Source organism: Canis lupus, chromosome 34 (assembly GCF_011100685.1).
Source record: "Canis lupus familiaris isolate Mischka breed German Shepherd chromosome 34, alternate assembly UU_Cfam_GSD_1.0, whole genome shotgun sequence".
Classification (NCBI taxonomy): domain Eukaryota; kingdom Metazoa; phylum Chordata; class Mammalia; order Carnivora; family Canidae; genus Canis; species Canis lupus.
Window position 1 is genome coordinate 11,903,792 of NC_049255.1, and position 21,571 is coordinate 11,925,362.

Sequence of the window (21,571 nt, forward strand, 5' to 3'; positions counted from 1 at the left end):
ACTGATGCTGGGCCAGCTATCCTGGGCCTCCCGTGTCTCCATATGATAAAATAACCGGCTGGGATTTTTATTGGGATTGCCCTGTGTCCATGGGTCCTGCCGGGAAGAATGGACAGCGTGACCCAGTCAAGTCCTCCAACCCATGCATGTGGGGCATCTGTCCATGTACAGAAGTCTTCTGTGATGTGTTCCTCATATGGGTCCTGTACTTGTTTTGTTAGATTTGTAACTAAAGGGTTTTAAAATTTTTTTGTTTTTTTTATAGTGATGACATAAATGACCTTGTGTTTTAGATTCCGAACCTTCATTGCTGGTTTGTAGGGAAGGGGTAGACGGTGTGTCCCGCAGCCCTGCTCTCTCATCACACATGGGATTTCCCGCATGGAGGATCCCGTTGTCTGTGAGCGGCCCTGCCCCTGCCCTCGAGGCCCACCTGCTCCCTGTGCTCCTGGCCTCGCTGCCATGTGTCGGGCATGCTGGGTTCTGTGGCCAAGACCATGCCCGTGGGTGCCCGAGGCGGGAGAGACGTACTGTGAGCTTGCGGGCTGTGGGGCTCCGGCCAGAGGGTCGACACAGAAAGCCCGCCCTGCCCCCACCTGCATGCTCTCTAAGTTCTGGGGTTTTCCACCCGAATTTCAGTGCTGGCTGGACGCTATGACCACAGGGACTGTCTCCGGAGCCGTGAGATCATGTGGGACCATTTTCCATTTCCAGGACAGCCTTTATGTTATGTGAAGTCAGTGAGTGCTGTCATTGACGCAGTTTTGCATGGATCTCAATGATCCTGTCTCGAGCTTCAGGCTCCGGGCTGCTGTGCAGGGCAGTCTCGAGGGTTCCCAGGCTTCTCCTGTCTGGGGCGCCCAGCACGGTGCTCCTCCCCATCCCCGAACACCGGGCACCTCTCCCCTGGATTGCAGGCCTTGTGTCCTGGGGGCACCTCTATGGTTCCTTCCCTGCCACAGGTGGCTTTTCCCCTGTTACTTTGCGGACTGGCCATGCAGCCAAGCACTGACATCTAGGTCACCACAGCCCAGTGGCCTCTGGCATGGGTCTGGAGGTCACGACCCTCCCGGTCCCTCCAGAGTTGGTATTAGGGCCACACACCTGCCCCTGTCTGGGCCTCGTGGGGGCGCTTCCCTGTCCTCCCCCATGCTCCCTGCCATTCATAATGAGCGCATCCCCCTGCCGCCACCGTGCCTTCTGAACATCCCTGGGCCCTTCTCGCTGTCCCCGCCTGCGTTCTCCTCTGTGTCCAGAGAGACCTCTGTGACTTCACCTTTCACCTCTTCTATTGAGCACTTCACCTCTCATATGGAGAAGAGGTCTTCAGGTCTCTAGATGGACTTGCTCATGGTGACGATGCTGCCAGGGGCCCCTCTACCTTCCCTCGCTTGCTTCCTGTGCTTCTGCATGTCAGCTGAGGGTTTCAGGCCTGAGACACCCTCAGCTGTACCTGGGCCCACGTGTGTGTGAGTAGAATGCCATGTCCACGAGGGGCGTGTCCTGCACCCTCATATCCCTCCTTCCCGTTGTTCCGGCCAGGAAACTAAACGTATAGGAATTTAGTGACGTTACCCTCTTTTGTTTTCATCGGGCCTGGGGAGAACCACAGTCCACCTTCCTTGTGAGAACCTGATTTTCATTTTACAACATTCCAGAAGGGTTGTGTTTATCCTCTTGTCACAAGGAAGCCAAGTCCACAGGGATAAAATAATAATAGCTTGTGAAAGCCCCTGGCAGCGGGGGAGGCCTTGGGGCAGCTCCCAGCCAGGCCACCCGCAGGGTGCGCCCTTGCCCTGAGCCTCCTGCGTTTGGGGCGGATGACAGGAACCCAGGGGTGCTGCAGCCACCCCCACAAAGGCTGTCCTGGTGGCGCCATCTACCTCCAGGAATGGCCCACGTCCGTCTGGTGGTCCAGTGGTCCAGCAGGCTCTTCTCAAGATGTGGGATCTGTGCCGGGCCCTCGGGGCTGGCGGCAACCCCGTGGTCTTCCCACCTTGGGGAGCCCTTTGTCCTCTTGCAATGCTGCATCAATATCAAGAGTCAATAGTCCCCATCACTTCCTGCCACAGCGTGTCTGGGCAGCAGCCCATGACAAAGTCCTGCTTCGGGGAATGGTGCTAGGAACACCCTGATAGTGGTGACGGCAGGGACGCCGCTGCCACAGTTTACAACCGCTTGGGCCATTGCCCACACGTTATCTGCACAAAAGATGTCCTTAGAGAAAATGGCCTCACTGGAATTTTCCCATGAAGTGTAAAGGTCAAGAAGGTCTGAACTTGCTCCCCTACAGAGTCTGCTCACAAAATCCTTGTAGCCTCTTGAGGGTCCCTCATAGCCCCCCAGCCCCACCCCGGACTGAAGCATCTTTGTATCTTGGCTTCCATGTATTTTCCAACGCATTTGAACATGGGGGTCAGTCTCCACATCTCCAGCCGACCGCCAGGTCAGGAGCACTGTGGGCTCTGAAGGAGGCCTCTTCTGCATTGTCTGACCTCCTGGGCACCTGCCTGCCTCCAGCTCCTTCCATGGAAGCAGAGTCCCCAAGTCCCAGCCTTCAACCACCCTTTCCACACCCTCAGCAGAGGCAGGGCGCTGGGGGTGCCACCAAGATCCATGTGACACACAGGTGGACACAGGTGCCGCTGCCACCGCAGCTGGAATGCAAGTCACCGTTTTGTGAAAAAGGGTCTTGGGGAGCTGACCAGCAGCTTCCACCCGCAGCTGCCCTCTGTGCCATGGGCTTGACTCGGGGGCTCTGCTCAGGCTTTGGGGGCAGCCCTCTCCCTCCCCTCTGACCTCTGACCTCCTGGGACCTTCCCCCATCTGCACCTGCTTGCCCTGGACCCTCAGCTCTTCTCAGGCCTATTCCAAGGTCACTTGAAGACTGATCAATGGGAATGGGAATCAAATAGAAATCCAATCTGAGGGACTTCTCAAACCTAGGAATTTATGTCTTTCACCAAACTGGGGACATTTGGAACCCTTACTTCCTCGATTTTTCCACCCCATCCTCCCCCTACTCACCTCTGGGACTCCATTTACATACATATTGGACCTTTCAACACTGTCCCACTGACCACTGATGTTCTGTCCACTTTCTATCTTTTTTATCTTTGTTCCTTAGATTGGATTATTTCCACCAATCTCACTTCCCATTCACTATCTTTTTTCTCATCTCTGTCTGCTGTTAAGCCTATCTGTTGAATTTCTTATTTCAGATATTGAGTTCTTCGATTCTAGAATTTTCATTTGATTCTTTTAGATTTCTTCTATTTTGTGAGTCACAGACAGTCCGTGGGCTAGCTACCTGCTTTTGTAAATAAAGTTTTCTTGGAACACAGCTGTGCTGATCCATTAATGTACGTGCTGGTTGTTCTCGTGATGCAGTGGCAAAGCCGAGTAGCTGCAGAGCAGGCTAGGTAGCCCACAGCCTAAATAATTTGCTATCTGGCTCTTTCAGAAAAAAATTGCTAACTCCTTTTCTGCTACTGAGATCTACTATTTTTTAATTCATTACAAACATATTTTCCTTTACATCCTTGAGTGTAGGTACAGTAGCTCTTTGTATCCTGGACTACAGAATCCAGTGTATGGATCATCTTGAGATCTTCACTGACATATGGGTCCCATTTTCCTGTTTCTTCATATAATTTCGGATTGTTCCCAGAACACTGTGGCTCATACACTGTAGAGACTCTGTATTCTGCTATGTTCCTCTGGAGAGCATGGATTTCTGTGGTGGTTGTTGCTGCATTGCCGCTTGACCAGGAATGACCCAAAACTCTGAAGATGTCTCCTCTGTGATGACAAGAGGTTTGGATCTGCCTCTCTTGTGTGTAATTCAGGGACCAGCCAGGAATTTGGGAAGAGCTCATGCATAGGATGTGGGATTTGGCCTTGCACTGTGCAGCTGCAGCAGGCATCGCCTTCTGTGTGCTCCGCTCTCTCCATCCTGTAAGACTACGGGTTCCTTTAGCTTTTTTTTTTTTTTTAAGATTTTATTTATTCATTTATTTAAGAGGGAAAGAGAGAGAGAGAGCGTGTGCATGCACACGACCAGGGGCAGAGAGAAGCAGAGTCCCCACTGAGCAGGGAGCCCCCACTCCCCAACACAGAAGTCGATCCCAGGACCCCAGGATCATAACCTCAGCTGAAGGCAGACGCTTCACTGACAGAGCCCCCCAGGTGCCCCAGACTACAGGTTTCTATCTGAGTTTTAACTGCACTCCACAACTCCAGCTGGAAAAAGCCATAAAGAACAGGGAAGTCAGAAAAACACAAATGAAATGGGAAACAGGGCACTCACCCATTGCCACCCCATCCCTTAAGGTCTGGAGCCCTCCAGTGTGCCTGTCTCTCTACCGTGTTAGTGCTTGTTAGGGGGGGTCGATCCCCGCAGATGGTTGGTGCGATGGGGCTACCCCACCTGTGCCCACCTCAAACTTATAATTGTCCTAGATCCTGCTCTCAAATCTTCATTTAAGTTAGAGCCAGTCACAAATCATAAGAAAGCAAAGCTTAAAGTATATAATCGTTTACACACAGAGCCTTGAGAAGCCGCCTGGCCAGGAGGGTTGAGGAGGGGAGGATGCTCAGAGAGGAGGACTGGTGGGGATGGCCTGCTGGCGCTGGCTCAGCTCGGCTCTGGCACGCCATCCACCTGGACGTTCACTCGTGGGTCGGCTTGACAACACTTACTGTTTGCTGTTAGGAATGTGTGTATTTAGATGTGAGATTATCAAGGACCCCCGGTGTGCGGTGTTACTGCCCCACCTGCCCTACGAGGGACAGCCTCTGGGGTGGACGCCTCTCAACACAGGAGGACAGTTTTGTTTGAAATCCAAACGCCGCTCTGGGTCTCCCTCCAGTGCTTGAAGCCGGCCAGGGCCCACCTTCCTTCTGTTCTCACTTCTGTTACTCATGATGGCTCAGAATGAAAGAATATGATGCTTCCTCGGAAGCTAGTAACAATTTTCATTTTTTTAATTAAAAAATTGACAAAGTGGGGCAGCCCCAGTGGCGCAGCGGTTTAGTGCCACCTGCAGCCCAGGGCGTGATCCCAGAGACCCTGGATCGAGTCCCACGTCAGGCTCTCTGTACGATGCCTGCTTCTCCCTCTGCCTGTGTCTATGCCTCTCTCTCTGTCTCTATGAATAAATAAATAAAATCTTTAAAAAGAAAAAAAATTGACAAAGTGTGCTTGAGTTTTGTAGGCATACGATGTTTAAAGTGTTTTGTGGTTTGTGAGCAGAAGGGCCAGTCCTGAAAGGGCTCCATTGCTCTGGGAGCTGTCCTCAGGCTCCCGGAAGCAGGCCCTTCCCTGGGGAGCGGCCAGGCCAGCTCACCGACAACCCTCTGAGCGCTCATCCACAACATCGTCGCAGGCAGGAGGTGTGGGCTCAGCTAGGTCGCTAGGCAGTATTTGAGGACACTATGAATATCTCCACCTCCTGGCCTGGGCCAGCAGCTGACACATTTACTATAACTCCTGCCTTGGGCTGGGGCACAGATCAGAGTGAGCAGGTCAGCTCCTGTCCTCACAAGTGGTGGGGAGGGGGCTCAGAGGCAGTCCCATCCTGGGACAGGACGTGTGTGCGTCTGTGTGACCATGAGGGGCCCTGACCTGCGTGTCCTCCCGAGTGCAGCGGGTCCCCTGCATGTGCCAGGTGCTCCCGGGCTTCTCGGGGACGGGTTCCGCTGCTCCATCTGCTGACTCTGTCAGGCCGCGTGGAATTTACCAAAGCTCGTACGCGTTAAAGTAAAACCAAAGGATTTACTGTGCTGCTGCATTTGCGTGGACTCAGCTAAATTTTGTTGGGAGATCCTTGGAGGCAGTGGCCTCGTAGGGCCTGACCCTGGGCCCTGGGCACCCAGGCATGTCCTGGGGGGCACCCAGCCCCACCCACAATGACCTTCCCGAGCCTCCAGCACCCGCCCTGTCCAGCGACCATTGCAGGAATGGTGGCCGGCTGGCGCCTCCTGACCTTCGACATCCGTCAGAGTGTTTGTAATTAGAACTAAAAGCATGTGCTCTCCCTGTCCTTACCGTCCTGTAGCCAGGCCGTCTGTGCTTAATTAGCTGTGACCCTCCCGGCCTCAGCAATTGCCTGTGGACCTGCTGGTGGAAGGCCCGCACCTCCCTCCTCGTGCTGCTGTCTACGCCTTCCCGCTGCACTTCCACTTGGTTCTCTCCTGTTCCTGGGGCTCCATCTTGTCTGTCCTGCGAGTGTGCACCACCTGCACCACCTGCATTAGCACCTCATGTTTCCTGAGCTGGAGTTTATGCCAGGAGCTGGGAGTCGGAGCGGCCTGCAGAGTGGCCTGCGGAGCCGCAGCTGGGCCCCTGGTGGGCACAGCAGGGTGGGGGCCGCTGCCCTCTCCCCTGGCAAGGCATGCAGGGAAAGCCAGCGGGCTCCCCAAAGGCCCAGACGTTCTCTGCCCTTCCGACCTGTAGGGTTAGGCTTCTCCCCCGCAAACACAGGGCCATTTTGAGGTGTGAGGCTGCACCACCTAATTGCTTCCCAAGGTCACAGCCGCCCAGGTGGCACCTGGCCTTTCCCTGTGTTTGTGGCTCAGGCTCCGGGACAGGCCACCAGTGGCGGCCCCAGCACTGAGGGTCCCCAGGAGGTGCTCTGCGTTACTGTTCAGGCTCACCTGTGCTGGGCCCTTCTGTTTTTGGAGGTAAAGCCAACAAGGGTTGGGAGGAAATTGGGATCTTCCCTGCCCCCGTCAGAGTCTGGATGGCCCAGCTCAGCATAGCACATGGTGTCTGCAGCGTGGACAGAGGTGCTGGGTGTGTGGTGAGGGGGCAGGGGTGAGGCACCTGCCCCTCGTGCCCACTCCCTCAGCCTCCCAGGGGCCCAGGGTGCCCAGTGGGGTTGCAGCAGAGGCAGTGTTGTGGATTGTGGACAGAGACATGGCCTCCACTCCGTGTCAGATTTTCACAGTGACCTGATGACGGGCGGTCGCGGTGACCCGCCCCGACTAGGAGCCACATTCCTGCCTGTGTCCATCCAGGTTCCGGCCAGCTGCCGGAGCCCAACGCCACAGGGCACGTCCAGCAGGAATTCGGCTCACCGGCTCCTAAAATGCCCATTATATGCTTAATGGCTGAACCAGCAGCAAATTGCCGCTTAGAATCAATGAAGTCTTTCATTTAATTAGCTCATTACAATGCAGCTGCCATCTGGGAGGGGTCACGGGCAGTGGGGAGAGCCGCCCGCAGGCCTGACCGGTCCCTGGCTGCCAGGACTCGCTCTTGAAGAGCTCCCGTCCCCGGAGACCCTCCCTCACACCTGGGCAGGATGGCGCAGAGCCGGAGGGTGCCCCTGCAGCGGGGCTGCGCTGCCAGCCTGATGCCAGGTGAGAGCAAGGACCAGGGTCTCCCTGCGGCCTACTGCCAGGCTCTCAAGCCCCAGAGCAAGGACAGCGACACCCCAGCCCAGCCTGTAGCTCCAGGGAGGACCCCTGGGCCCATAGGAGGCTGAAGCCTGGATCAGACATTGCCCCACATCCATGAATGCAGAGGAGAGGTCGAGCAGAACCTGGAGAAAGGCACCTGCAGCCATGGTGACATCGTAGGAGAAAGAGGGAGGACCCACCTGGCATAAAGCATGACCCCAGAAACAGAAGGGAGGTCCCCACAGAGCGTTATACCCCAGAAAAGGGCCAGTGCAAACTGCACTGGGAAGACGCTCCGGAAGACAGCAGAACAGGGAAATCGTTGGAGGGTTTCCACAGGTGAACACACAGGGTAGGTCTGAGACATAAGAGCAGGAGGGCTGGGGGGACAGGAGGGTCAAGGACTTCCATCGACATGGGGGGACACAGATGGAAGGGGGTGCCGGGGGGGGACTGTCTGGAGAGTCCGCAGCACTGTCCAGGGGCCACAGAACCGGAGGGCAGGCATCACTGGCTGGGCAGGGACACGCCGCCTTCTGCCCCAGGGTCAGTGGCCGAGCAGGACGTCTGCTGTGGACGCGCATCTAAGACAATCGGCCAGGGCAGGGCAGGTCGCCGACTGGGCGCCTGGGGGAGTGAGGAGGTCACAGGAAGCTGCCCTGCAGACTGAAGGGACATCCCCAACATGAGGGAAGGAGAGTTGGGAAGATACACCTGTCCGTCAGGGAGTTCTCGACGATGAAGCTCTCACGACTACCAGACAGAAAAGGCCAGGGAACCAGGCAGGGGGAGATAAGGAGCAGCAGCCCCCCACTGTGTCCTCTGTGCACGCTCAGGGCTTGCCCAGAGCCGGGGCAACACGTGTGGCCCCAGGACCAGAGCCAGGCCACGAGTGGTTGGAGGGCGGAGGTGAGCACACAGAAGTGAGGGACGCAGGAGCACACGGCCAGGATGTCTCTGGGGATGGGCAAGTCCTCCCGTTCACCATTATTTTTGAATATTTTCTTTACTAAACCCCAGTCGGACGGAATGTTAAACGCGTAGCAGGACACACAGAAGCATGAGTGGCTTTCAAGGGCATGAAACTCAGAAGCCGTAAAACAAAGACCTGAGTTTACCTGAACAGAGTCTGCACGACATAAACAGAGTCAAAGGGCGAGCGCCTGGCCTCGGAGGGTGCGAGTGTGCGGCTCCGGGGTGTGAGTGACCGCCTGCCCAGCCAGGCTGTGGAGGAGCCGCCGACACCATGAACCAGTGGCCCACAGAGGAGTGTCCCATGGGCAAGGAAGGGTGTAAACCTCCCTCTGAACAGGAGGGACTGGCCCTGAATCTACCAGCAGACATCCTCACCTGCCTGAACAGGTGCGTCCCCTACCTGGGCAGCAGTGACAGGTGTTTCTGTCCAGGTCAGAGGTGACTCTGCACTAAAGCACACATGCTGCCCAGCCCCCCGGATCGCACCTGTGCAAGGTGCCCCCACCATCGGATGGTGCGTACGTCACCCTGTGTGTGTGCACGTAGGTTTCCTTCTCAGTCAGCCAAACCTGAAGGCACCTCCTCTGTGGGTTCTCAGGGCTTACTGTTAAGCAAGAGCCTCAGCTCTGAAGTCACCTCGTCTCTCATCTACTAAATTAATTAGATTGTGAGATACTGGGCTGCCATGCGGGACGCATCTGAGGACCAGCCACAGTGTCAGCTGGTGCTTCCTGGGACTCCGCGTCCTCCTGGGAAAGATCAGTCTATGACCAAGACCCCGTGTAAATCCCTGATTTGGGGACAGATTGTGGTTCAAGACCAAATACTCAGCAACGTGACCTGAAGCCAGCTCTGGGGTCAGACCTCAGTGAGGGGCTTCCTAGAGTTCAGAGGTCACTCGATGCCCCCCGAACAGAGGAACAGGGAGGCTCCAGATGGGGGGACACGTGCTCCACCCCGTCTGCGATGGAACAGTGCTGGGTCTGCGAGGCCCTCGTGGTGTCTGCTGCTGGGACTGGCAAGGAGGCAGGTGCTGCCGGAACTCTTCCCGAAGCATGGGGTGGCCCCACATCGCAAGCCCTGGGTACTGGGCGGCACCCTGCAGGTGTAGGCACCTCTCTCTGTGCCCTTGCTGGGTGACAGCCTCTCCTGCTCACATGGTGCCCCTCCCAGCCTGCATTGCAGTGTGAGGCCAAACCATCCGGATGCTTTCCTGCTGACGAGCGGGGACAGCCCTGAGGGCTCCCAGGAACCTGCCCTCCATCATTCTGGGCGGCCACCCCCTGAGCTGTTTGCCCTCCGTGCCCCGGCAGGGTTTGGTAAAAGTCATCAGGCAGGTGCCAGGGTGCTGGCTCCGTGGGGCTTCCCCGTGTAGGGACGTTCACCAGATGAGTGTGAAAATTTTCAGGAGGAAGAGTGGAACTTGACGGGAACACGAGTGTACAGCCTTGGCTGGAGAGCCCGAGAGCCCTCAGCTGTGTGGGGCAGGGGTCCCCAGCAAGTTCTCCAATCCCAGAAGCACTGGCCCCTTCTGCCCCTGCAAGCTGAACCCTGGCCCTTCCAGAACTCGGATCTGGGCCCTTGGCTGGTGACCCGTGGGTCGGTGACGCTGCGGCACCCCCGGAAGGTCCCACCTGCACACCTGCCGCTCTGCTTCTCGGCTAGACTTGGGAGGCCATGCACGATGGGGAAGACAAGTCCTTGGGACTGTCCTCCACAGCCAGCATCTGACCCCTGTGGTGACCCCATGATTCAACAGGCCAGGGACGCAGAGCAGAGCAGCTCAGGGCAGAGCCTGGCGGAAGAGGTGAGTGAACCAGACCCCAGGCTCGCTGCACACCAGCCCCCAGGCGGGCAGGCTCACAGGATAATGCCCTTGCTCTGCATGGAGAGGTCTCTTGATACTCAGAACTTCAAGGAATGGAAAAGAGAATTATCCTAAATGTGAGCCAGGCTCTCCAGTCCATGTTCTGACTATTTTGAAATCGGGCTTAATGTAGGAAATCTTCTCACTTGTTTCTGAGTCTTAAAATAGAGAAAATAAAATAGAAGGAGAAATAAAATAAAATAAAATAAAATAAAATAAAATAAAATAAAATAAAATAAAATAAAATAAAGTAAATAAAAAAATAAAGTAAAATAAAATAAAATAAAATAAAAAAATAAAATAAAATAGAAGGAGAAATGGGCCCCAGTAGGTCCTGCCTCACCTGGAAGGACCTGTGCCCTGAGGTCCTGGTAGGATTGGTGGGCCGACGGGGCCCTGGGGACAGCTTTTGGCAGGGGGACTCAGACCCCACTGTCCCCACCAGCTCCCATGGGGCAGTGGAGCTCGTGACCCCGGGGGAGCCCTGCCGATTGTGGCTTCAGGAGGCTCTGTTCCTCGGGGCTGTGACCCCTCGCAAGCCAGAGGGGATGGTCCCCCCCAGGCTTCAAGCAGGCTCAGACACTAGCACCTGAGAGGTGGAGGAAGAGGGCCTGGAGGCAGCATGAAGGGGTGAGGGGTGCAGGGGGCATCCCCACTCAGGTCCAGAGCGGGCTACCTGGGGCCTGTGGATGTGGGTGCCTTGGGCTCTGCCCACCCAGCTCGGGGCCTGTTATCGAGACCTGAGTCCTCCGTCCGGCTTCTGTCACGGGAGGCTCTTCCTGCCCGGCCCACCTCCTCCCCAGCCTCCTGGACTGCCCGTGGAGGAAGAGGGCCATTCCCCCTGCAAGGGGCAAGGAGACCCGGAGGTGGGGTCCTCAGGGGACAGCAGTCAGCAGTGCAGTGGCAGGACCTCCTGGCCACATGATGGGCCATAGGGGTATCCCCAGACCCAGACGTGGCACCTGGCTTCCGGGGCGCATCCAGGTGTGAGCAGGGAGGTGCAGGGGGCTGGTCACAACATCACCACTTCTGCTCCCTGTTGCAGCTTCCAGAAAGACACCCACCATGCGGGAGGGGCCTGCAGTAGCCCTGGCCCAGCCCACTCCTCCAGGGGCGGCCTGGCTCTGAGGGGACCCTGAGCCCTGACCGCCCCCTCCCCCACAGGCTTCCACCTATCACACAAGGTCACCAGCGTTGTCCCCGAGAGCGCGCTGCTCATCGTGCTGGGACTGGTGCTGGGCGGCATCGTCTGGGCAGCTGACCACATCGCCTCCTTCACGCTGACACCCACCGCCTTCTTCTTCTACCTGCTGCCTCCCATCGTGCTAGACGCCGGCTACTTCATGCCCAACCGGCTCTTCTTCGGGAATCTGGGCACCATCCTGCTGTACGCCGTCATCGGCACCGTGTGGAACGCGGCCACCACTGGGCTGTCCCTCTACGGTGTTTTCTGTAGCGGCCTTATGGGTAAGGGGGCATGGCATCCATGGGGCGTCCTTGGAGCAGGGGATGGTTGGGGTGAGGTCATCCTGGGTGTGGGGTCCTCAGGGGTGGGGTCCTTGGGGCGAGGTCCTGGGGATGTCCTCAGGGTGGGCTCTGCAGGAGCAGGGTCTGGGCAGGATACAGAACACAGACCCAGAAAGGGGATGAGTGAGTGTGCAGGGTGACAAATGTCACTGGTTGGTCCACTTAACCAGTTTGGTGTGTTGAAAATAAGGTTTAATTAATAAACAACAGTGGTCTGGGCATTCCCAGGCGGGACTCGTGTCCTACTTGGGGATGAAATCCTGTCAGACCAGGCTAGCGGGTGGGTGAGGCGGGTGGGGTCGAGCCGCTGAGCACAGAGATTGGGTCGTTCGTTGTTTGTACGCAAACCTGCAGGAAAAGCCAGGTCGACTGCTGCTCCGCATCCGTAGCAACTTCTCCTGCAGTTTGGGTTACTTAACTCAGCGGAGGTGCACCCCACCCCCCTGGGGAACTGGACCAGGTGGGCCGGGGCCCAGGGAGCCTCACACAGAAGTGCACGCAGCCCAAAACACAGCCCTTCACGGTGTCACATGGGGGCCACCACGGAAAGGGGCTGTCAGCCCCCACGGGCGCCTGTCCGTGCTCCACCTTGGCTCCAAGCGCCTCTACCTGCCAGGGCCCGACTCTGAGGGCCGGGCCATGATTTCCTTCTGACTAAGGATGAGCCTTGGGCCCAGCTCCGGGGATCAGGGCCTTGGAGCCTGGATGACACAGGACCTGCAGCCAGCACGGGAGGCCAAAGGGCCCCTGCCCCGAGCCATCACCTTGCCTGGCCCATTTGTCATCTTGGGACTTTTTCCTCAGCCTATGAGGAGCACACATGGTCCTTTGAGCCCCGGCTGCCAGTGGGTACCACCCCCAGGCTCCCTGAGGGTGACACAGTGCCTGGTGCACCTGGCCAGGCCTCGCAGGGAAGGAAGCCTCAGGTGTATTGTGTTGCATTTATTGGCGATGCCCTTCAATAGTTGGGACATATCTGAGATAACAGGATCCCCTCTGGCCACTGGACCCAGGGGAAGGTCTCAGGGATTGGGGCAGGAGCCCCCTGTGGGGCTTGTGTTCAGCCCTCAGGATGCCCCTGATCAAGGCCGGGCATCAGCCACAGTCATGGAGCAGAGGAGCGCTCAGGGGCCAACAAGTCTATCCTGGCCCAGAACACCCAGAACTGCAAGCCTGGTGGGGCTGGGGGGGTAGGGGTCAGTTTCTGGTGACCCGTGGCCAGGCACCTCAGAGCCCAGTGAAGCTGTGGAGCACCCCTGTGAGCAGAGGTCACCCCCAGGAGGCCTGGCCTGGGGTGCCAGGTGGGTATCTGGACGGGCCGGTGCAGGGAGACCCAGCAGAGGCTCCAGGTGGTCGGTCCGAGAGGCTTCATGTGGGTGACACCTCAGGTGGTGGACAGAAGGTCCTAGAACTCGTAGCCTGGGAGTTGGGATCCCACAGTCCAGCCTGGTCCCAGGAACCTTGTTGACAGCACCAGTGGGTGGTAGACTGTCTCTCCAGGGAAGAGGGCAGGCTACCCCAGACCCGGGACATTGGAGTGGCTTCCAGAACGTGCCACAGGGTCTGTCAGGATCTGTGGACAGCGAGAGGCCAGGGAGTCAGGAGGCATTTAAGAATGGACGCCTCAAGGGTGGGTGTGCACTGGGAAGCCCCTGGTGTCTGAAGCCTGGAAGGACTGTGTTCCTGCCACCCCAGCCTCACCGACCATGTCTGGAGGCGGAGAAGCAGAACCTAGGGTGTCCCTTCCGGAAGAGACATTTTAAAGTCACAGGAAGCAGTTTTGACACCTGCCCCTGCTCCAGCGAGGATGCTTCCCGGGCCCCCAGGAACCAGGTCTAGGGCCCAGCCTCTCTGCACACCTAGCCTTCTCCCTGCCTGGCCCTGAGGGAAGCCCCGGCCACACAGAGGCCACCGTCCTGGACCCGAGGGCCCCACAGCCCTGTCTCCCTTCCTCTCCCTGGCCCTCCAGGCCTGACTGGCCCCTGGGGTCTGTTGGAGTCCGCTCAGGCTGGGGAGGGAGCTCATGCCAGCAGGCCCCTGGCCGAGGACCTCCCCAAGCAGCCCAACTGGGGGCAGGTGTGTGTCCCCACAGAGCATGGACCCCAAGTGCAGACTGCTGCTGGGGCTCCTGTGTGGCCCGGTGTTGCTCTGATCTGGAAGGATAGAGGCTCTGGAAAGAGCATCTGGGCATGACCACCGCCCCCGAGAGTGCCAGGAACCCACTGGGCAGGGGCCACTCCCAGAAGCAGGCTCCTCCAAGGCCCTTGCTCCCCTTCCCTCCACTCTGGGTCCCCAGCTGACCTCCCTGCAGCCCCTCCAGTGGGAGCCCCCAGGACCCTGTGAGGCCTGTTGTGCCCCTGCCTCCAGCTGGTCTTGGGGGCTCTGGTCTGGGCTGAGATGTCAGTCCCCAGGGAGGCCTCCCCCATGCCTGTTGAGCCCCAACGACCTCCCCATCACTATCACCACCCACACCCCTGCACTGTAGGCCCCCAGGGCAGGGGCCTGATTCCCTGCCTCCCCCATGCCTGTTGAGCCCCAACGACCTCCCCATCACTATCACCACCCACACCCCTGCACTGTAGGCCCCCAGGGCAGGGGCCTGATTCCCTGCTGTGTGTGTCCCCCACCCCCAACCCCTCATCTGCCTGCAGCAGGCACGATAAGCTGGAAGGAGGAAGCAGCCGGGGCCCAAGGGAGGCCAAGGGAAGAAGTGGGGTCTGGCAGTTCCCCTGGGGATGAGGCCAGCCCTGCCTGAGGCTGTGGGAGCCCATGGGGGGAGGCGGAGTCCCCATCCTGGGGGGCTTCCAATGCAGCTGTCAGCGGGACAGCACCCGGAAGGACCCTGAAGGCCTCGGGGGGGAGGCGTGTTGACTGGAGGCCCTCATTCGGCCTGGCTGGGGGCTCTCCCTGACGGCTCGCCTGTCCTGCAGGAGACCTGAACATCGGGCTGCTGGATTTCCTTCTGTTCGGCAGCCTGATCGCCGCTGTGGACCCGGTGGCCGTCCTGGCCGTGTTCGAGGAGGTCCACGTCAACGAGGTGCTGTTCATCATCGTCTTTGGGGAGTCGCTGCTGAACGACGCCGTCACCGTGGTGAGTGGGTGCCGGGCGGGCCCAAGGACTTGCCAGGGAGCATCTCGGGGCCACCGGGAGGGGACACGCAGTCACGGTGCAGGAACTGTAGAACTGCCCGGGGCCCTCGGCGCAGCGGGCAGAGAACGCGGCCTATGCGAGGGGCTGGTCCTCTGCTCGCAGCTCCGACTGGAGGAGCCGTCCCCATGCCAGCCCCGGGCGCTCGCACCCCTTCCCTTGCCTCCTCCTAACCCAGAACCACTGCCTGTCTCACCAGTTCTGGCAGCGCCTCCCCACCCCTGCCCCGTTCTCAGAGCAGGACACCTCTACCTGGGGGTCTTGGTGCCACCCATTCCTGAATCCCCTAAGGGAGCCGCTAAAACAGCAGGATCTCACTAGGATTCAGGAGGGAAGACGGCCTGTGCTCGGAGGCAGCACTGTCTCCAGGAGGGGGCTCGGCAGGGCCCCCGTGTGTGGGCAGGGGCTGGAGGACCCTCAGTCAGGGCCTGAGGCCGCAGCACCTCTGCAAAGTGAACAGAAGGTTTGTGAGATGCGGGGACGCTGTCTCAGCCTCAGAGCTGTCGGCCTGGAGTGCCCCAAAGCCACCCCAAGCTGAGCCAAGTTATGGGCAGCCGGCCTGTGTGTCTCTGAGCACCTGCTCCAGACCCCGGGGTCAGCCCCTTCCCTCGTCCCTGGGGTTTTGCAGACACGGCAGGATGTGAAGATCCGTCTCGGCTCTGAGTACCCATGGCCTCGCTAAGACACTCCCTTCTGACATCCCTTTGGGGTTCAGGGGTCTGAAAAGCCCTAGGGTGCTGCTGCACAGATTCCTGACATAGCAGAGAGATGTTCTCCAGGGATTGTGAGCATTAGAGACTTAATCAGAAAACGTCTGCACAGCCCCTTGGAGGCTGAGCTGCTCTGTGCCGAGGCTTCTCATCTCTGCAGAAGCCTGAACTCACGTCTGGACCCAACGCTCCACATCCCCTCCCACCCGCGTGTCCACGGAGACACCTGAGCTGAGGTCCAGCTTCAACACCTTCTGTCCTTGGAGGCTGCCTGCCCAGGCCCCGCGCACCGTCCAGCCTGCCTCACCTCCCTGCCTTTGGGGTCCTCTGACCCCCAGAGCACACCTGGAGAGGGAGGAGCCTGCATCCTGCCCACCGCAGCCCCTCGGCCCCTGGCCCCTCACTGTGGAGTGACACCTCGTCAGGGGCGGGGGAGGGGGGGGCGCGGGGGGTGGGCAGCCCGGGAAGCGCTGCCCTATCTCCACAACTTCAGCCTGCATGCAGTTCCTGAGATTTTCATCTTGAAAATCTCGGCGGGTAAGGTGTAAATGTCCACACTTGAAGACGCCAAGGGGTGTGAGCCCACCACGAGGAGCTGGCACCATAGTGAAGTCGCTGAAAATGAAACTCTGGCTTCATCTTGGAAAACAAAACCATTAACCACAGTGGGTTAGCTTTGTGGTCTCTGCTGCTTTGCTAAGAGTATGAAAGGGTCCCAGTTTGCTCCTGAAGGGTCTCCTTCCTTCTAGAATGTTCTTCTGACTCTCATCTCATCTTTGGCCTTTGTCTTATTGACCATTCTTGCCTCCTGGTGGTCTCACTCAGTGATTTTGGGTTTGCAGGATAGGGGGCTGCCAAGGGCTGCTCCTTCCAGCCCAAGTCCTCAAGGCCTGGGCCCTGAGTCGGGACAGGGCTGAGCACTGGCCGAGGGCTGACCCGAGGTCATGCCTGCCTCTCTGTCCTCCCAGGTCCTCTACAATGTGTTTGAATCTTTCGTGACGCTGGGAGGTGACAAGGTGACTGGTGTGGACTGCGTGAAAGGCATAGGTATGTGGCTGGCGGGTCTATATGCCTGGGCAGTATGGGGTCACGTCTCCTCTCCAGCATGGGGACCCCCTCCGGGCTTCGGCACCAGCACCACCCCCGGGTTCCACAGCTTCTGCGGGGAAAAGGTGTTTCCACTCTGAAGTCTCAGCAGCAGGCCCTCCCATCCACCATGTGTTTCATGAACACAATTTCGCGGGTTCTGGCCACACTAGGGAGGCAGGGGCTGCTGCCCCATGAGACCCACTAGCATGTCTGGTTGGGGGCTTGGATGCTGGTGTCCCAGGGTCCCAGGGATGCCCCTGCCCAAGGCCACCTTCTTGGGCTTTCTCTACACGGGGGCAGGGAACCAGGCCTTCCTGCTCTTCACAGGCTGCCTCTCAGGGCAAGAACTGGCTTCTTGTTTGCTGAGTTATTGGCGCCTCTGTGGGGGTTACCAGGCAACCCACAGTGAGGAATGGTCTGGAAGGACGGCTGGTCAGCCGGCCCACACAGGGGCCAGCCACGCCCGGCCACAAAGGGCCTTTCAGGCAGCTCAGCCAGCATCCTCGGCCCGCAGTGTCCTTCTTCGTGGTGAGCCTAGGAGGCACGCTGGTGGGTGTTATCTTCGCCTTCCTGCTGTCACTGGTCACCCGCTTCACCAAGCACGTGCGCATCATCGAGCCGGGCTTCGTGTTCATCATCTCTTACCTGTCCTACCTCACATCTGAGATGCTATCGCTGTCAGCCATCTTGGCGTGAGTTCCCCTCACTCCCACGGCCGGGGGCCAGAGCTATATAGTGTCTGGGCCACACACTGGTGTGCGGGGGTGGGGGCAGGGGCACTCCACAGCACAACCAAGTAGCTATGCCAAGGATGGGAGAGGAGGGGAGAGGAAGGGAGAAGGGAAAGGGTGGGGGAGGGAGAGGGGGTGCGGGAGGGGGAGAGGAGGAGGGAAAGGATGAGGGAGGGGAAGGGGGACAAGGAGGGGAGGAGGGAAGGGGGACAAGGAGGGGAGGAGGGACAAGGAGGGGAGGAGGGAAGGGAGGGAGGGGGGAAGGGAGGGGGGAGGGGGAGGGAGGGAGAGGAGGAGGGAGAGGGAGGAGGCAGAGAGTGGGGGAGAGGGTGGGGGAGGAAGGAGGGGACCCTCCCCTCTGGGGCACAACATTCCTGGTCCCTCCCGGCCCCCTCTACCCAGCCACCTCCCTGTGAGGGGTGAGAAGCCACTGTATGGGTGAAGAATCCGGCCTATTCAGGTTTTAAATCATGAGTTGGCCTTTTCACAGAACTGCCCTTGAGCTCTGCCTACACACAGCCTCTTCTGGGTGCTCTGGGCAGGAAGCCGGCGGGCACCCCGTGACCCACATCTGCCCTAGCACCTCCCCTCAGAGCCAGCTGCTGGCCTGTGGTCAGGCACAGACAGCCCACTGGGTGGCTCGGGGCTCAGGTCTTGGGGGGCTGCTGGGACCTGGGCCCAGCTCTGAGAGAACACCCGTCAGTGGGTGGGTGGGTACCCAGGACACAGACCCTCAGGCCCTGTCCCGGCAGCTCACAGCCCCTGGTTTCACTGCGTGCCTGTCCCACCCCCAGCATCACCTTCTGCGGCATCTGCTGTCAGAAGTACGTGAAAGCTAACATCTCTGAGCAATCAGCCACCACCGTGCGCTACACCATGAAGATGCTGGCCAGCGGGGCAGAGACCATCATCTTCATGTTTCTTGGCATCTCGGCTGTGAACCCCCTCATCTGGAAGTGGAACACGGCCTTCGTGCTCCTGACCCTGGTCTTCATCTCTGTGTACCGGGCCATTGGTGAGGGCGCTGGTGGGGTGGGGTACTGGGGATGAGGGGTGCATGAGATGATGACAGGGATGATGGGGAGATGGGGAGTGGCAGGGGGATGGGGATGATGAGGGTGAGGGGAGACGATGGGGGATGACCAAGAGGAGGGAGATTAGAGGAGATAATGGGGAGGAGGATGATGGAGGGGAGGGGAGAGGATGGGGGATGATGGGGATGACAAAGATGAGAGGAGATGATGGGGATGAGGGGAGAGGATGAGGGATGGGGATGATGGGGATGAGGGAGATGATGGGGAGGAGGGGCAACGACAGGGATGCTCAGGGCATAGGGGTGTCCAGGGATGGGGGGCGGTGGTGGGCTGTGGGCATGACTTGGGATGGTGAGGATGGTGGAGGGCAGACACTGGGGCCCGGCTGAGGGAGCTTGTGGGGGAGCCAGGATGCGGGGTTTGTGTGGCCCAGGGAGGAGCAGGCTCCAAACCCTGGGGAGCCTCAGCATGGCCAGGCCAGTGGTTATCATCAGCGAAGGTTTAGGCTCTCTGATGGACGGCCTTGTTCCCTTGAGATAGAGGTAGCATAGTGAGGGGTCAGGGTGGAAGGTTCTAGAACCCAGGGGAATCCATTTGGTTTCCCCTGGACTCACTGTGGATGTAGTCACTGAGGAAGCAGATGATGCTGCGGTGAGGCAGGGGCCCTGCTGGCTGCTGTGACCATGACCGAGCTGGCCATCGCTGTGTTTGTGTAGGGATGGGGGTGGGGGACCACCTGTGCTCCCCGGGACCTGGGGGCTCTGAGGAGCGGCTGCCAGAGCAAGGCGGGGTCGGTGGTCCCAGAGCTGCCTGAGCCACCAGAACGTGAGGCCTCGGCTGAGCCATGGGGTGGTTTGGCCCACGGCCAAGAGAGAGCTCTGGTATAGACAGTGTAGACAGTGCAGATGGTGTAGACAGTGTAGACACAGGGGAGAGGGTGTGGGGAGAGCAGGGCTACAGGCTGGAGTTTTTGTGACCCGTTGCTGGGAGCAGAATCCATCAATGCCTGAGGAGGGAATCCCCATGTGCTCCCCACAGGGTGAGGTGGAGCTGGGAGGGGTGAGGGGTGTGTGTGAGGGAGCTGGGAGGGGTGAGGGGTGTGTGTGAGGGAGCTGGGAGGGGTGAGGGGTGTGTGTGAGGGAGCTGGGGTGTGTGTGAGGGAGCTGGGGGGGGTGAGGGGTGTGTGTGAGGGAGCTGGGGTGTGTGTGAGGGAGCTGGGAGGGGTGAGGGGTGTGTGTGAGGGAGCTGGGGTGTGTGTGAGGGAGCTGGGGGGGTGAGGGGTGTGTGTGAGGGAGCTGGGGTGTGTGTGAGGGAGCTGGGGGGGGTGAGGGGTGTGTGTGAGGGAGCTGGGAGGGGTGAGGGGTGTGTGTGAGGGAGCTGGGGGGGGTGAGGGGTGTGTGTGAGGGAGCTGGGGTGTGTGTGAGGGAGCTGGGGGGGGTGAGGGGTGTGTGTGAGGGAGCTGGGGTTGTGTGTGAGGGAGCTGGGGGGGGTGAGGGGTGTGTGTGAGGGAGCTGGGGGGGTGAGGGGTGTGTGTGAGGGAGCTGGGAGGGGTGAGGGGTGTGTGTCAGGGAGCTGGGGTGTGTGTGAGGGAGCTGGGGGGATGAAGGGTGTGTGAGGGAGATGGGAGGGGTGGGGTGTGTGAGGGAGCTGGGGGGGCAAGAAGGTGTGTGTAAGGAAGCTGGGCGGGGTTTGTGAGATGAGTTGGGAGGGGTGGGGGAGGGGAGGGAGAGGGGAGGGGTGAGGGAGCCAGGAGGCCTGGGCGGGGGTGTGGTGGTGAGGGAGCAGGGGGAGTCGAGTGAGCAGGTGAGGGAGGGAGGGACGGCGGTGCTGGGGGGAGGGGAGGGGAGGCAGCCTCCGCCGCCCCGCCCCCGCCCCCGTGCCCCGGAGCTCAGCCCAGCCCCCCGCAGGTGTGGTCCTCCAGACGTGGGTTCTGAACCGGTACCGGATGGTGCAGCTGGAGATCATAGACCAGGTGGTCATGTCTTACGGCGGCCTGCGCGGGGCCGTGGCCTTCGCCCTGGTCGTCCTCCTGGACGAGAAGAAGGTGAAGGAGAGGAACCTGTTCGTCAGCACCACCATCATCGTGGTCTTCTTCACCGTCATCTTCCAGGTAGGGGGGAGGCCATGACCTGCCTGTCCCCTGACCCCACCTGCCAGCCCCACGATGCCACCAGCCTCTCCGGCCTCTAGGCCCTAATTGGTTTTTACTATTTTAGTAACTAGGAGCCGTTTTGTAGGTTTTCATGTGGCCCCACAGGGGACGCGGCACCATTTGGTCTAGAAACGTCCTCCCTCCTTCCCGTGCTGCTGGCTGCTGAAGCCCCAGTTAGGGTGGCGTTGCCCAGGGCCCCCCCCAGGGCAGTGTCCCACTTCAGCCACCCCGGAGCCCTCAGAGCAGCGTCAGGGCCCCCTGCACCTGGGGGTGGCCGTGGACTCCCGTCCCAGGGGCTCTGTGGGTCAGGCTGGGCCCTGGGGTGGAGCCCACCGGCCACCAGGGTCGTCCCCGTCTTCCAGGGCCTGACCATCAAGCCCCTGGTGCAGTGGCTGAAGGTGAAAAGGAGTGAACATCGGGAGCCCAAGCTCAACGAGAAGCTGCATGGCCGGGTAGGAGCGGGGCGGGGTGGGGGTGTGGGGAAGGGGGGCCGAGGTGGGGGCAGCCCTCCAGGTGATGCTAATGCCCCTCTCCTTCCGCTGAAAGGCTTTTGACCACATCCTCTCAGCCATTGAGGACATATCCGGGCAAATTGGACACAATTACCTCAGAGACAAGTAAGTGGCAGCAGGTGCCCTGGCTGGACAGAAACGAGGACACGTGGAGCCATGTTGGTCTCCACTGTCAGCTCCCCTCCCTCTGCCTTTGACGGAGGACAGAGGACAGAGGACACACAGGGTAGAAAGAGCTGCTCACCTGCCTGTAAACCAACCCCACAAAGCCCTAGGGAACCAAGAACACTGCCTTGGAAGGGGCCAGAAGCTTGCTTGTCAGACTGAGACTCCCCCTCCCCCTGGGATGCCCATCCTCCTCCTCCCCCTCCTCTCCCTGGGACCCCCATCCCCCTAGGACCCCCCTCCCTCCCCACCCCACC

At 59.5% G+C, this 21,571-nt stretch overlaps 1 protein-coding gene across 1 annotated transcript in view; it reads left to right on the top strand.

The window, feature by feature from the left end:
• The window catches only part of SLC9A3 (solute carrier family 9 member A3), a 40,051-nt gene that overhangs the window by 13,330 nt on the left and 5,150 nt on the right, over nucleotides 1-21,571 (top strand). Inside the window, 8 exon segments of the mRNA XM_038583381.1 lie at nucleotides 11,411-11,713; nucleotides 14,704-14,864; nucleotides 16,600-16,678; nucleotides 17,235-17,412; nucleotides 18,246-18,466; nucleotides 20,393-20,595; nucleotides 21,000-21,089; nucleotides 21,184-21,254. Of these exon segments, the coding sequence (XP_038439309.1) occupies nucleotides 11,411-11,713; nucleotides 14,704-14,864; nucleotides 16,600-16,678; nucleotides 17,235-17,412; nucleotides 18,246-18,466; nucleotides 20,393-20,595; nucleotides 21,000-21,089; nucleotides 21,184-21,254 (1,306 nt within the window).